The sequence below is a fragment of the Gavialis gangeticus genome, unplaced genomic scaffold (assembly GCF_001723915.1).
Source record: "Gavialis gangeticus isolate Ggan-Ray unplaced genomic scaffold, GavGan_comp1, whole genome shotgun sequence".
NCBI lineage: Eukaryota > Metazoa > Chordata > Crocodylia > Gavialidae > Gavialis > Gavialis gangeticus.
The window spans coordinates 70,597,024-70,612,332 of NW_017729022.1; the positions used below are offsets into that span (position 1 = coordinate 70,597,024).

The window sequence follows — 15,309 nt, forward strand, 5'->3', positions numbered from 1 at the left end:
CCCCCCCCCCAGCTGTTTTTAATCCTCTGGCCCCCCACCCCTGGACAACCCCTCCCCGCAGACCCACCAATTGCTCTCCCGAAGACCTGCTAGTTCCCCTCTCCTGATCCCACCAATCTCCACACAGACCTGCTAGCCACCCCCAGTCCCACCTATCCCTCCCATAGTCCAATTTAGATCACATTCCTGGAAGCAGAACTGTACACAAGCAGGAACTAGGGCTGTGCAAAGCTTGGGATGATGATTCAATTAGGAGATTTAGCCCAATTCAGTGGCCAAGTCTCCAAATCTGAATCAAATCAGGGGACCAATTTAAATTTAAATTTCCCGGTGGCTGTAGCAGGGAACTACAGCTGACTCTGAGCTGGTAAGTACTAGGGGCAGGAAGGGGAGCTGAGGGAGGGGACCATGGGGGGGACCCCTGCCAGCCCCCTAACCCCCACCTGCTTTCCCAACACCCCTGCCCAGCTGCCCCCACCTGCCCCAGCTTGGTACTGAAAAAAAACAACAACAAAAAAAGCCCATGATCATCAGGTCCTGCCAGGCAGGAGGGGCAATCCTCACTGCCCTCCACTGCATGAGGGGCTCTGCTATGAGCCCCTGCCCCCCTCTGCTCCCCCAGCCAGCTCCAGCCCTTTAAGAAAAACCCCCAGGACTCTTCACTCGTGCAGCAGCTCTGGGGCTTCAGGGGGCTCATGCAGAGCCCCCCACGTGGTGTGGGGCAGTGGGGAATCACCCCCTGCTGGCAGCAGCAGTGAGTCTTGGGGGAGGGGGAAGACACTTCTTAAAGGGCCAGAGCTGGCCTGGGCAGGGCACCCATGAGGGGGCAGGGGGAGCAAAGGCAGGGCTGGGGGCTCATGCAGAGCCCCCATGCAGCATGGGGCAGTGGGGGGCAGCAGGGATCACCCCGCCACATGGCAGCACTCACTGAGTCAGGGTTTTTTTTTTTTGTTTTTTTTTAAAGTGCCAGGAGCTGGGGCAGCCATTGCCAGGCTGGGAGAGGGGCGGGGGCCTGGCTGATTGGGAGATTTAGCAGCAGCCAAATCTCCAAATCAGATTTGGCCGAATTGAATCAGGACAGTGAATTAGTCCCCCGAATCCAAAGCGAATACTAGCCACTTCGCACAGCCCTAGTAGGAACCCAATCTAAGATCACACAGCTTAAAGTAAGATGCACAATTATAGATTGAGTCCCATAAATGTGTAAGCATGCCTGAAATTCTATAAGAAAAGAAATGGTTAGAAAAATGGAGGTGCTAAGGACAGAAAAGCAGACCACATTAGACCACTTCTGACTTCCGTAGGCAGGTGAGCATAATCCATTACTGACAAATGAGCAAGGAGCTATACAAGATACAGAATATGCCCGTTAGCATTGTAGCTTGTTTAATCTACCTTTTTTTTTGTTCTCTCCCCAACTTACATGCTTATGGCAAGCAGCCTGGCTGTAGGGAAGCTGTTTGCTGCTTGGCAAATATTAAAAGTTATACCTAGACCAGTAGTGCCCAATCTTTCAGCCCCATGGGAAAGATGAGTGGCATGGGGTCAGTCTGCAAGCTGGATCCCATGTGGGGATGGGTCCTGGGTACAAGCCAGCGCGCCAGTCCAACCCTGCACACCCTGATATAACCATGAAGTAACACAATTGATGTAGCCATGCCAGCACAATTAAGGGCATGGGTCATTATATGGCCCACAAGGCTCCCCACACATCCAGAAACGTGGTGGTAGGGAAGTAGCAATTACTGTACCTACTGCTTCCCTACCATCAAGTTTCTGGACCCCTGGGGAATCCCATGGGTTGGAAGACAAGGCTCTGCAGGCCAGATCTGGTCTGCAGACTGGAGGCTGACTACTACTGATCTAGACTGAAGGCAGGGCTTACTCACCAAAACTTATTTTGTTTCTTTAAAACATTTTGTTCACATGGGCACTGCTGGTTTCAATATTTTGGGGTAGATAAAGTAAGAAACAAGAACTGAATGTTCATAATACATCAAATAAGGTGAATTAGTAAGTAAGGTGCTATCGCTCTATGCACAAGTGTATTTTTCCCCTTAAAGGGAGTGATGCTATTAAAATATATGTATATCTCAAGTTTTCAGAATTGGGACCGATCATGGAAGGATGAATTCCAGAAGAACTGAAGTCCAGAACAACCTATCCATCTATGGGTTCATAAGGCATCTAAGGTGGCAGTCAAAGCCCCTCATAAGCATATTTTGTCACTGATCCAACACAATCTTACTATTTTGCTTACTTCCAGCTGGGAAGCTAGAACTGGAAAGGACCTCATAACTCAATTAAAATCTTAGTTAAAGCTAGCCGTTTAATTAACCTTTAAGTCACATTTTCAAAGCAACTTTTCTGTACTGTCTTCACTGAATCTTGGAACCATCCAAGTATAACGTTCTGGAATAGTTGACAATCCTAGCTGCTATTACATATAATAAGAAAGGGCAGATTACTCCAGTTAATTTAACAAGGCTCCAATGAACAAGGTGGAATTACATGGTTTGGGAATAATTCTGAACATAACATACAATGCGTGTTAACTAAGAGATAAAGTAAAGGTATTCTATTCATAACTGCAATGCATGCACTTGTAGAACACGTGCTGCTTTGCTGGTGGAAAGTGCTCTTCTACATAAGAATGAAATTGGATTTAAAAATGTGAAACTTACCAATTTAATTTGTCCTTCATTTCTGACTAATTTAATTTTAGGGGAGGCAGGGAGACATTTGAATGACCAGAGCATTTCTTGGTACAATTAAGTTGTTTTATGACATGGGTTAGCAACCTACAGCCCAGCCCAAAGAGGCTAGATCCAGGTCATCACAGCTTGGGCAGGAGTGGAAATGAAGGTGTGCTTCAAGAGCTTTTCTACCTGCCATTTGACTCTGTGCATGCGCTGTGCTCCATCTCTCACCTATGCAGCTGCTGCTGACACCGGAGCCCTACCTCCTTTCTACCCTCTACATTAGTAAAAAAAAAAGACTGGGTGGGAGAAGTGTGAGGAGGGGCAGCAAGAAAGCAAGTACTGGGGCAGTAGCAGGGGATCTGCACATCACTGCAGTGACCGGGCTGCATCCTAAGGCCTTCTTACAAAACATGGTTGAACCCTGTTGTAGGAGAATGGTACTAGAAATGTGAGCCATCAGTATCAGGAAATGTATCCTCTTCTCAGAAGAAACCCATCTTAAAAGAATCTCGTGTATGGGGAACGAGAAGGAAATGCAAGCTTTTCAGGTTACATACATAACAATTTAGATTTGAAGCATAGACATACATTTCACTTTAATGTAATACATTTGAAAGGACCACTTTATTACAAAGAGCAAACAATACTTTGAAGCAAGTTCAGTTTTTTCTATTGTACAAAATGTCAACTTTCTTTGTAGAGATCACTGTAGTAACAGGCCAAAGGACTATGATCACCTCAAATTAACAAGATCATTGACATGGCAACATTTATTATATCTTCACATTTTATGGCTTCCTCATCATGTGCTCTACTTCAAAACTATACACAAAGATATTGCTATAATTACTTTAAAACACAAAATGTAGGTTATTGTTCACTTTATTTCCAATTTTACAAGAACATTAAGGTTAAAAGTTGCTGCAGTGTCTGCCATCGGAAGCCTGTTTTCTACTTACACAATTAAAAAAAAAAAACAAAAAAAAACCTTTTATAACATGTTCAATAAACCAGAAAATTTCTACAAATGGATACTGTATTCTGATCAATGCAGATTTTGTTAAGTACATTTTACCAACAAATGTGAAAGCACTTATGATGCAGTACCTAAAAACAGCTGGTTTCAACAGTATTTCAAATCAATTTTAAATTGGAATAGGCATCAATATTTGTCCAATATTGAGTTTATAGACAAACACAGGTAAGTGAGATTTAGACATTCTATAAGCACAATTCTAAGAAGCAGACCACAGAAAATGTATTTTTACATTGTGCAACACAATTTCATTTTAAAGTAAAACTGCAAAGAACAGAAACAGGATATTTGCATATGTTCGCTATTCAACTGGACAAATGGAAGAGCATGACAGCCTATGTAAAGCCAGCTGGAAAAAATGTATGCTTACATAGAAATTATATTTTCATTGAAAAAAGCCACAGTTTTACCTTTGGTAGTCATGACATACCATTTAAAAGAAAAAGTGCAAAGTATGTGAAACTAAGTGCAAAACGCCCCACCCAGACACCCCTCAACAGATCTTCATTTTTAAATAACATTCCTACAAAACACAGCTATCAACCAAAAAATCCAAAATGAAAGCCACAAGTGTTTTCTCTAAAGGCATCTTTCACAGTACTAGTAAAAACAAACCAAGATATATTCTTCTAGTTACAGCTTCTGTGCAAGTAGAGATTTTGTTAGTTAATAGATAGTATGCCTGTGCGAATAGGGAAGTATTTGATTCGGATTCAGCTGATTTGGAGGACAGCAATTCAATTCAGGATGGTGATCTGAATCTCTGAATAGATTCGGCTGAATTGGCTTTGGAAGATTCGGCGCTGATTTGGAGAGATTTGGTAATTCGGCCATAGACTATAATGGGGAAGTCACTGAAATACCTATAAAACTGTCACTTTTTGGCAGATTTGGATGAAAACAGCACGGATGGCAGCCCCTTCTGAGGGCATGAAGCCTGCCAAGATTCAAAGAAATAGATGCAGGGGTTTCTGGGAAACTGCACCTCAAACAGCTGAAAGCAAAACTGGTGTTACTTGTATGCGCCAAAGCAAATTTGGATGAAAACAGCAGCGATGGCAGCCTGTAACAGGGGGCCTTTCCCAGTGCTGGTTAGATCACTGCCCGCCCACTTGTTTCTGGGTCAGCTACCTACCCTTTTGCTCAGGCAGAAACAGCTCACAAAAAGGATAGAAAGGCTGTAGAGACAAAGGTTTATATGCTGTTTCTACATCTCTCCCCCAGAGCACTGTGATTGGAAGGGGACTCAGGGAAAGATCACAGTCACTGGCCAGCTACAGATGTAAGTCTTCCCCCCCTCCCTCAGCTCCCCCTCCCTCTTCTCAGTTTGTTTCTCTGAAAGACTGCCTTCCAAATCTCCGAATTCTTTTCCGAATCAATTGGGAGGGGTTTTTTTGGTCTTCTGATTCGGTGATTTAGCCTCTGAATTGGGCCGAATCGTCTCAGAATCAAATCGGCAACCGAAGCTTCGCACACCCCTAATAGATAGCATCAAAGACTAAACTGATGAAGCAGACTTAAACAAAATGTTTTAAAACCTGTCCATCTGCAGGAAAAAGCCTTATCATACATTTTCAGAATGTAAACACTGCTTCTAGTGAATCTGCTGACATCAGTCATCATAAACAAAAACACAAGGGTTTTTTCCTCTTCCTCTTTGGAGTCAAGTTATTTATATTACTCTTATGTCATAAATCAACTATACATTGAGGATTTAAGATCCCCAGCATTTCCATGTGGCATTACAGATTGTGCTGCACTAGCTAAGGCTGTATTAGCACTTCCATTATGAACTCTACTTTCAAGGGTCCAAAAACTTGGCCATAAAATTTGCTCAAGAATATCTGGGTTATTAAATCTCTTCAAGAATACTTTCCCAATTCTTCCCCCACAAAAAAGTGAAACAGGTATGTTCATACTTGTTTTATATTCTATATTTAGAGGGTTCTTAAGACAAGTTTAAGGAGAAGAAGCATGTAATTCAACCTTGATACATTTTTTTTGGCATTGAGGGACAAGTTTAAAGTGCAAAGTATAAATTTCATTGCACATGTGCAGAAATTCAGATTTGATAAAAAAATCTTATTAAATGCCTCAATTTATTCAGCTAAAAACCTTGCACAGCTCAGCCATTTTACTCTACACTTTGGTAAACAATTTTTTATAAGCAGGATTTAAAATGTTACCTCTGTTTCACTACTGCAAACAAATGTTTTCTTTAGCACAGGAATGGATCAACCTCTCTTCCCAACAGCGGTTCTTTCTGACCTAAATAGCAAGCTACTTGATAAAAAAAATGATAGCTAGGTAAAAAGGAAAATAATGGACTTGATGGGGAGAGTATATAAGTAAAGCAAATGAGCACTTATGAATCCTAACTGGAATAGGTATGTTTACAAAGTTAGCATAATATGTGCAAAACTGCTTACCACGTATTTTAAAACTTTGGTTAAATTTTTAAACAGAAGCATTACAGAAATGTTATGGAAGCAAACAACTGATTACAAACAAAAGAATGAGGTAAGTTATTTTTAGTGCAAAAAGCAAGCATATGCTAAAAGCAGAGCATATGGATAAAAACAAGAAGAATGAATCCCATGGAGGGTTTAATAATAGACCAAAAAGGCCTCTTGTAAACATTTTATATTTACAAGTTTAAGATTTGTACAACTAGAAAAGGAAAAATCATAACTACTAGTAGTGCATTTACATTGAGTTTGTTTTTCTTAAGAAAAATGACTTGTTTCTATATTTTGTATATCTTTAGGGGATACCTTTAAAGAGTTAAGATATTTGTAACAAATAGTAGAAAAAAATTGTTTCTTTACAAAAAGCATATATTAAAATATCCTATACATTTTAAGTTACTATATAATAACTGGAAATGTTTTCTTGCACCCATACCACAGCAACAATGTGGTATACAACTCAAAAATAATTTGCTCACAGACCAAGTCTTCATGAAATAACTGTGCAATCACATTCCCTACAAGCTCATCTTTGAATACTAGCACAAGTGGCAGAAATCTGTAACAATCACAGGTGCACAAGATTAAATTCTGCTTCAAAAGCCAATTATCGATTTAAAAAACAGGTGATAGTTAAAATTAACTATCAAAGTGACTATTAAATAGAAAATGGTCAGAATCTAATTTTTCCACCTTCCATAAAAACTAATTCCATGGAGTAATTAAACCCAGGCAAGGTGATATAATGCTGATGCTTAAAATGAAAAAAGAGAGGCTATATAATTTTAAGATAAAAAACGATGCAAAAATAAAATATTTGGAGCATTTACAAAATAGTACAAGTGTTAATTATAACTATTACATTCAAACTTGACTTATTACACTGCTTCTACTTTAAATTTGATGTTTTCATTTCTGCAAAAAAGAAAGAGACATTGTTAAACATTCCATACCTTTGTAAGTGGTCAAACATGCTGACTAGAGCAAATAATTATTTAAGTTTATATTCAGACATTTTGGTATAAATGCTTTTGCCAAAACCTTCACTAGAATAGGGTCAGCAATGTTTTCGGCCACAGTGCCAAAAACACCACAACCCCGACAAAGGCCTCAACTTAGCATGCCAGAGGCAGACCGTGGGCGAACTGAGGGGCCCGTTCCTTGATCCTCATTGCTGGCAGGGGCTGCGGCTGCGCTGCCTCAGCCCCACCCCCTCCCCCCGGTGCCCCAAAGTGCATTTGCAGTCACCACCGGCAACAGAGCTGGTATTGGGACTTAGTGCAGCTGTTTGAAGCCTTTCTGCCACCAGCTGCAGTTGCCCAAAGCCTGGACCAACTGTGGCAGGCAGTTGGGAGCCTGCAAACAGCTGCACCAGGCTCTGGAGCCCCAGCCCTGTGGAGGCTGCATGTGCACTTCTGGGCAGGAAAGGGCCTGAGGCACTGCAACCCTGGCTTTTCCCCCACTGCCCACCCAGAGGCATGCATGCAGTTGCTGCTGTCACCATGGAACCTGGCCAAGAATTCTGAAGCCCAATGCAGCTCTTTGCAGCCTCCCGGCTGCCTGCCACAGTTGGCCTGGGCTTTGGCCAGCTGCAGCAGGCACACTGCAAACAGCTGCACTAGGCTCAGAGCTCTGGCACTGGCTCTGTGGTGGCTGCACATGCAGCCTCCAAGCAGATACCAAGGGAGGGGCCAAGGCTGCACTGCCTCAGTCCCCCTGCCTCTGTGCTGTCTTCCTGGAGGTGCACATGTAGCCACCAACATGGAGTCCACCTGGAGCTCCAGAGCCCAGTGCAGCTGTTGCAACCTCCTAGCTGCCACCAGCCAGGGCTTTGGGTAGCTGCTGCCAGCCACGAAGTCCAGCCTGCTTGCAGCAGAACTTACAGCTTCCTGGCTGCCTGCTGTGAGCAGCTTGGGTTCCATGGGTCAGCAGCAGCTGCCCAGAGCCTGAGGTGGCTGTGATGTGTTGAGCAAAATGGCCTTGCGTGCCATGCTCTGGTACAGCTGGGGGCTGCCAACTCCTGGCCTAGAATGTCTAACACCAGGAAGGATTCTTTTAAATTGTCTTTTCCTCACATTACGTTATTTTTTACACAGAAAACAGTGCTTTCACTTTCAAACCAAATGCTGCAATTATACTGCAGAGGTGATTAAGAGATGATAAACAGCTCACTGATCCAATGAGCCAAGAAACCACTGTGATTTTAGCAATTTAAAAAAACGCAGTGATTTCATTGCCTCTACTAGAAATGACAGACAAAGTGAACAGAATTAATTCTCCTCATCTGACAGCAAAACATTATTCTCCTTAAGGGAATAAAAGGCAGGAGGAACCAACTCATTAGTAACTAGGTTAGCGGTTGGCATCAGCAGAATAAAAATTTTGGGGAATTTAATTTTGTTTTAAATAGTTCTTAGGGTAAAACAATGTATTCTTTCTTCTGCCTGGGTGTGCACCCAAATTAGTGAACTAATTCTGCAGTTGCTATTACTATATTTACTCAAATATAAGCCAACACCTCCAATAATTAGGAACTACATATGGAAAATCTGTAAATTTGTTATAATTTTCCAGATGTAGAATCCAATTATTGCAAGTTTGCCTTGAATTTGTCCCCTTCCCAGTGCTACAGCAGGGGAAGTAGGTCTGGGGGGCCCTCTGCTCCCCTACCAGAACTTCTTCTCCATGCAGCCCTTTCCTCTCACCTCCTTACTGTCAGACCCTGCTCTCCCTGAGTACATGGAAGTGAGGGGCAAATCTGAAAGCATCAACTTTGAAATAATATGCATGGAGTAATTGAGTTCATCCCCAGCTGGTGCATATTACCTTTTTTGAAACTGCTGCAAGTTTTGGCACAGGTACTCCATAAACACATCTCTTAAGCAGCACTTCTTAACCTACTTATGTACAGTACAAACTATTATTGATATTAAGCCAAATTCAAAAGGCACATGACTTCTCACTGGGCTGGGTCCCAGCAGTGTTTCAAGCTATGGAGACCCCAGAGCTCAGCACTGTACAGTATATGTGTATACTTCAAATACAGGAGGGGAAGTGGGGGAGAGGGAGTAACAGAGCCAAAGGCTCCTGTTAATTTAAGAGAAAAGGAGCAACAGGGAAAGCTGCTTATTATGACCTGACAGGGAACAGCTACCTAGGGATTTACCTGCTACAAGTACTTACTGCAGAACTAGCTGCGCTACAGTATAACTCGGCTAGAACCCTACATGGGAGACAAGTTATTACGATAGCAGAGGACAGCAGCAAGTCACCCGGGGGGTCAAGCCAGCAAGCGAAATCAGGAAGCACCTGTGGCCACTCAGGGAGCCACATGACTGAAAGGGGGACAGCCCAGGAGGTACATAAACATGGACCCTGAGCCAGGGGAGGCAGTCTGACCCTGAAGCTGCACAAGAAAGAGCTCCGTGGCAGGAGAGTTGCAGAGAGCTCCTGGCTGACACCTGGGGTAGCCTAGGACTAATGCAAGAAGAATGCTGCTGACTTGCAGGGGGATGTAACTTAGGGCAGAGACAGAGTCCAGAGTGGGGTTATTTTGAGGAAGGCAAAGTGCTGGTGCCCTACAGAGCGATATTACCTGGGGTCAAGGGAAGCCTTGTTATACAGGTAGGTAAACTATTGCTTATGTTCAGAGCAAGGGAGGGCTTAGTTTGTGTCACAGCCAGAAGGCTTACTCCTTGGTTACACTTTCAACTGGTGGGTTGGGTGAGGCTGAAAAAGGAGTGTGTGGAAGCCACAGTGGGATCCCAGAGGGGCGCATGGTGGTTTAAGCCACATGAGGGTGCCAGGCACATGCTTACTTGCTCTGGGTCCACCTTATGGAGGGCGGGTCTACACTAATAATATATAATAGGCTGAGGGGCCAACAGAGGAATTCTGGGTATACTGTTTAGGGCCCCATTTGGTGATGTTTCCTAGACATTTAAGGATGGTAAAGAAAAAGGAATAATTGGAAATGGGAAAGAAAAGTGCAGCTCAGCCATGGGAATGAAGAAGCCAAGATGTATTCGATATAGTGGTTCACCATGATTTGAAAGAGCTGAGAAGGGCTGAGTGCAATGGACACTGCCATGCATCTTATTCAGATGAGTTTCACTAACCATAGTATTTTTGGCACCAAGGGGAAGGTGCAGGGCTGGCTCTAGTTCTGCTGGTGCTAGCCTGGTATTGCAGTACCTTCAGGCCTGGTACAAGTTCCCTGGTTGTGTTTGTTTGTTTAAGGGCCAAAGAAAAACAAATAAAAAAAATAAAAATCTATACATGTATTTGACCCACAGGGGCCATGTATTTTATAGTCATACTGAGTTTTGGCTGCATTTAATCAACTTCATAGTTGGTTTCCATTACTAAGCACATGCTGCTTCACATCAGTTTAAACGTAGACAATGTATTTAATGAGGGTTCCCTGTATGCATATGTAAGAAAAGGAGTTTCCCCATGTAGACTGGGGGGGAAAAAACACCTCATCTTATATTTGAGTAAATACAGTATTTCACATATAAACACTGAAGTGAAATAGAAGGACTTCTTTCTTGTAAAACCTGTACAGAATATTCATAAGGGCAGAAATTACACATAAAACTGGTATAAGTGATTAGAAACTAATTCAAATCTGTAACACAACAGAAGTTCAGTGCACATAAACCACTTTCAAAGTGCTCACAACCATTTTAAGATAAACCTGGATGGATGTAGTATCAAACTTAACTGATTTAGATTAAATCTGTTTATTGAACTTCTGTCCCAAATCCCCTTCAGATTCAAGTTAACTCTCAGTCCCCCATCACCCCAGGATGCTTTGCACCTCCCCCACAGGGTGGGTGGGCAAGCCTTGGCCCAAGCTGTGCCCCAGCCGAGCCAGGAGGCGTGCACTACAGCCCCCTGGTTTCTGGCCTGAGTCACTGCAGACGTATGGATGCATTTCCAGAATCAAAAGTGAATGTCTGTTCACTTGCTTATCAGTTCAATCTACCCAGCTCAGACCAACCTGCAAAGATTGAACTGATACAGCCTTGGGCTTTTTGACCGTCTGTACTTAGCCACAGAGATCAAATTTTTAAGAACTTCATACATGCTGCTCTGGAGAACTGAAGAGTTTTGCATTAACAGTTTTCCTAAAGCAAAGCTGAATCCTGTTTAAACAGTACATTTGGTATCCACTTTACCTTGGAGCCATCGAACTTGAGTGGCTGGTCCATATCCTCTCTCATTCTTTGCAGAAATCCTGAATACAATAGCAGGTCTAGCAGTGTAATCAACATGGGCATTTGAAAGCTGTGCAGCAGTCACTATACAAGATGTTTTAAGACCACAGTATATTTTCATAAACATAAGCTGATTTGGATTTTCCTGTATGTGTGTGGTACGAACAGCTAAGTAAGCTGAATATTCCAAGATATTTCCAGAGGGTGAAACAGGAGGCTCCCATGAAAGATGAATGCAATCCACACTCTAAGAAATAAATAAATAAATAAGTCATTAGCTGTATATAAGCATAACATACTTGATATTCCACTGCAGAATTCAATACATTGCATAAAGTTCCACTGCCATTAAATAGAGAGAATTTAAAACAGGGGTAGGCAACCCCCAGCACGCATGCCAGAATGTGGTACGTGAAGGCATTTTGCTTGGCCCATGTGATTCGGGATGGATGGCAGGGGAGCTGCAAGGGGCCGATCTTTGCTGTGGCAGTGCAGCCCCAGCCGCTTCCCTCCCATCCACCTTGAAGCATGTGTACATCTGCCACTGGCAATAAGCCAGGCCAGGGCTCTGTAGACCCTCGTGCAGCTGCTTGCAGGCTCCCCACCACCCACTGTGAGCAACCCAAGCTCTGTAATGGGCAGCAAGAACCTGGCCAGAGCCTGGGCTGGCAATGGCAGGCAGCTGGGAGACTGCAAGTGGCTGCACTGGGGTCTGCAGAGCCCCAGCCCAATTTGTTGCTGGCAGTGGGTACACTCAAGCCTGGGGGGCGGGGACGGAAAACAGTATGACAGCAGGGAAGCAGCCAAGGCTGCACTACCACAACAAGGATTGGGCCCCTCACGGCTCCCTTGTCAATTGCCCCAGTATGCCAACATCCTACAAGTTGAGGTTGCAGGTATTTTTGGCACTCTACCCAAAGATGTTGCCAATCCCTGGTCTAAAAGAACACTTTCCCTCCAACCTGTTACTTGTTTATTCTCTCTCACAGCTTCTGTTTTTGTTGTTCAAGTATTTACTACTACTGCTTATCCCCGTTAAAATGCAAGGCCAATGCCACTATTGGCAAAAACAAGACAAGACAACTTATCCTCTGGCTCACACATGTATCAAACAAACAAAAATACAGTAGCACCGGAAATACAGAATATTGGTCTGGCAGTTTGCAACTGAAGAGGTTTGAAATAGATTCCAGGTCTTATAATGGCATGTCAGTCACTTTTAGGAACCATGGCCAATTTTAAAGATTATAACTTCTTAGATTTTTTTTTTAAATAAATCTAAAATTTCACTTTTCAAACTCCAAGAACTGCCATTTACAGGGTCAGACCATAGACACACACCCATCTCAGCATCCCGTCTCACAGTGGCAGACTGGATCCTGATGCAGAGAGAGGATAAACTTTTAATTTTTTTTACTTAATAGTTAAAATTTTAGGTCTACTAATTGTAATGAGAGAGAATATCAATATTTACTTCCTCTGCACCATTTATTAGTTTGTGAACCTCTATCATATGCCCTCTTTGATCATTTCTTTTCAAAGCTTAAAAAAGCCCCACCGTATTCAGTTTCTTTTCATATGTAAGTCTCTCCCAGTCCCCTGATCATGCTTGCTGCCCTTCTACATGGAGGGTGAGCAATTATTTCAGCTGGCAGGCCACTTAATGAGTTTTGATGAGCTGTCGAGGGCTGCACACAAAATCTTTCAGAAGATATCAGTTTAATAAATTGTAGATAAAAACAATGTATTAAAAAAAAAAAATTCAACCATCTACTGTAACACATTTTAATTTTATTTTAAAAATGTATCTGTCCTTATTTATGGGGGTTTTTTTGAGTAGCATACATAATAGCTCAAAATGTAATCATGCATTTGTACAGGGGTCAGCAAATATTTTTCGGCAGAGTGCCAAAAATGCCAGCATCTTACAAGTTGAGGTTGCAGGTGTGCCTGAGGCAGATACCGGGTGCGCTGCGAGAGGCCCAATGCTTGCTAGGGCAGCCCAGGCCCAGCCCCTTCCCTACAGTCTATCCCGAGGCACGTGCAACTGCCACCGGCAATGAGTGGGCTGGGGTTCCATTGATCTTGGCACAGCTGCTTGCAGCCTCCCAGCTGCCTTCTACAGCCCACGCAGGCTCTGGGCAGGCCCCTTTTGCCCACCACATAGGTCAAGCTACTCACAGCAGGCAGCAGGAAGGCTGCAAGCAGCTGCAGCATGTTTTGCAGAACCCTAGCCTGGCTCACTGCCAGCAGCAGGTACACAAATGCTGAGGAGGACAGTGGGGAATGGGGTTGGGGCTGCACTGCCACAACAAGGATTGGGTCTGTAGAAGCTCCCCCGCCATCCCCAAGGCACACGTCAAGGAAAATGCCTTCACTTGCCACATTCTAGCATGAGTGCCAAGGGTTGCCTACCCCTGCTCTTGTATATTGTGCATAGGGAGGAGATGAGTGCAGGGGTAATGTGGGTGCCTGCTTGCCAGGTCCCAGGAGCCAGCTGGGGGTTGGGGGAGGGAGCAGAAGGCATATGCAGCACAATTTACCCAGGAGGTGTGATCCAACCCACCTCTGCCCACCCCCCACCCTCATCTGGCCTACAGCTGCCCTGCAACATGCTCCGCATGGGGCCGAGCCCAACTTGGGGCATCCCACACTGTGCTCCCACCCCAAAGCAACCACTGGTTGTATACAGTCAATTGACGGCCCAGATCCAGCCCATGGGCTGTATTTTGCCCATCCTGTTCTACATCATTTGAGGTGTATGTATTTACATATGGATCTTTGGTTCTCTTGCTTTTTGTCAACCCTTCCTTCTCCCTGCCCCTCCTCCCACCTATCCTCCCCACCCCACATTTTATTTTTGAAGACAAGGATTTAAAGTCAAAGCCAGAGGTCTAATAAACGCAGATGCTATCTATTTTAACATACCAGCTGTTCAGTAAAAAAAAAAAAAGTCTTAGTTGCTGTAACCAACATCTCTTCCCCTCATAACACTGAGTGTAAATATGGGTGGTTTATAGTAAATCCAGTGGAAGCATTACAGAAAGCATATTTAGCCATCTAATTTTGATACTATTTCTTATAAGACACACTCAAGAATAGAACCCACAAATTCCCAGGTTAAGTCAGCTAACAAAACCTTAGCATTTTAGTCTCCATAATGATTCTCTCAGCCTCTCACCTTGCTGATTTTGACCGTTGAAGGCGCCCCAGGAAAACCAGGGATGCAAGTTTTAAATTCACTGACTTTACTAAAAGGGCCTACACCACACCCATTAATTGCAGCAACTCTGAACCTGTACACCGTGCCTGGAAGGAGATCCTGTTTCTTAAGTAACCTGTAGTCTGGAACATCTTCCTTTTCCGTCTGAAAATTTAAATGATACAAAATTCACATAAGTTAAACTGTTATATTACAGAAATTACCTTTAAGTGTTAATTCTTAAGCTATAGTATTTGAATCAGTTTAGAAGCATGCATGTGTACAGTAGTAGAGATGATACTTCTTGGATAGCAAAGCTGCTTAACAGCTTCAAGGCCACGCATCCTCAAAGCCTGGGAAGAAAAGTTTTTAATTGCTTTGCGCAAAGCAATTTTTGACCACTGTTTCACTGTGAGACATGCCTGACTGACCGGGCTGATAATGCTTAGCTGTTCATCATTGTCAATGTCTGTGAAAAAGGCAGGCTATTGAGCAAAACAGAAGAAATAGTTTTTTTGGTAAGAAACATGGAGTTAATTTTCTTTAGTTGCATAGCTCTATTACTTTTCTTGAAAAACACACCAAATAATACATTATACTTCTACTACTAAATAAGAGAAAAGTCACCTTCATCAGTGGTATTAAAGACAAAAAAAAAAAAAAAAAAGAATCAAAGAGG

General features: G+C 43.2%; 1 protein-coding gene and 1 long non-coding RNA gene across 2 annotated transcripts in view; one reads left to right on the top strand and one right to left on the bottom strand.

Annotated features, from left to right (window-relative positions):
• LOC109296121 overlaps positions 1 to 15,309 on the top strand; it is a 637,130-nt gene that overhangs the window by 158,238 nt on the left and 463,583 nt on the right. The gene's annotated exons all lie outside the window — the stretch shown is intronic.
• Positions 5,150 to 15,309, bottom strand: part of HCFC2 (host cell factor C2) — a 46,377-nt gene continuing 36,217 nt past the window's right edge. The window contains exons 14-16 of the mRNA XM_019515342.1: positions 14,610 to 14,795; positions 11,390 to 11,675; positions 5,150 to 7,121 (exon numbers count right to left, since the gene is read on the bottom strand). Of these exons, the coding sequence (XP_019370887.1) occupies positions 7,096 to 7,121; positions 11,390 to 11,675; positions 14,610 to 14,795 (498 nt within the window). The 3' untranslated portion in view covers positions 5,150 to 7,095. The remainder of the gene's footprint in view (positions 7,122 to 11,389; positions 11,676 to 14,609; positions 14,796 to 15,309) is intronic.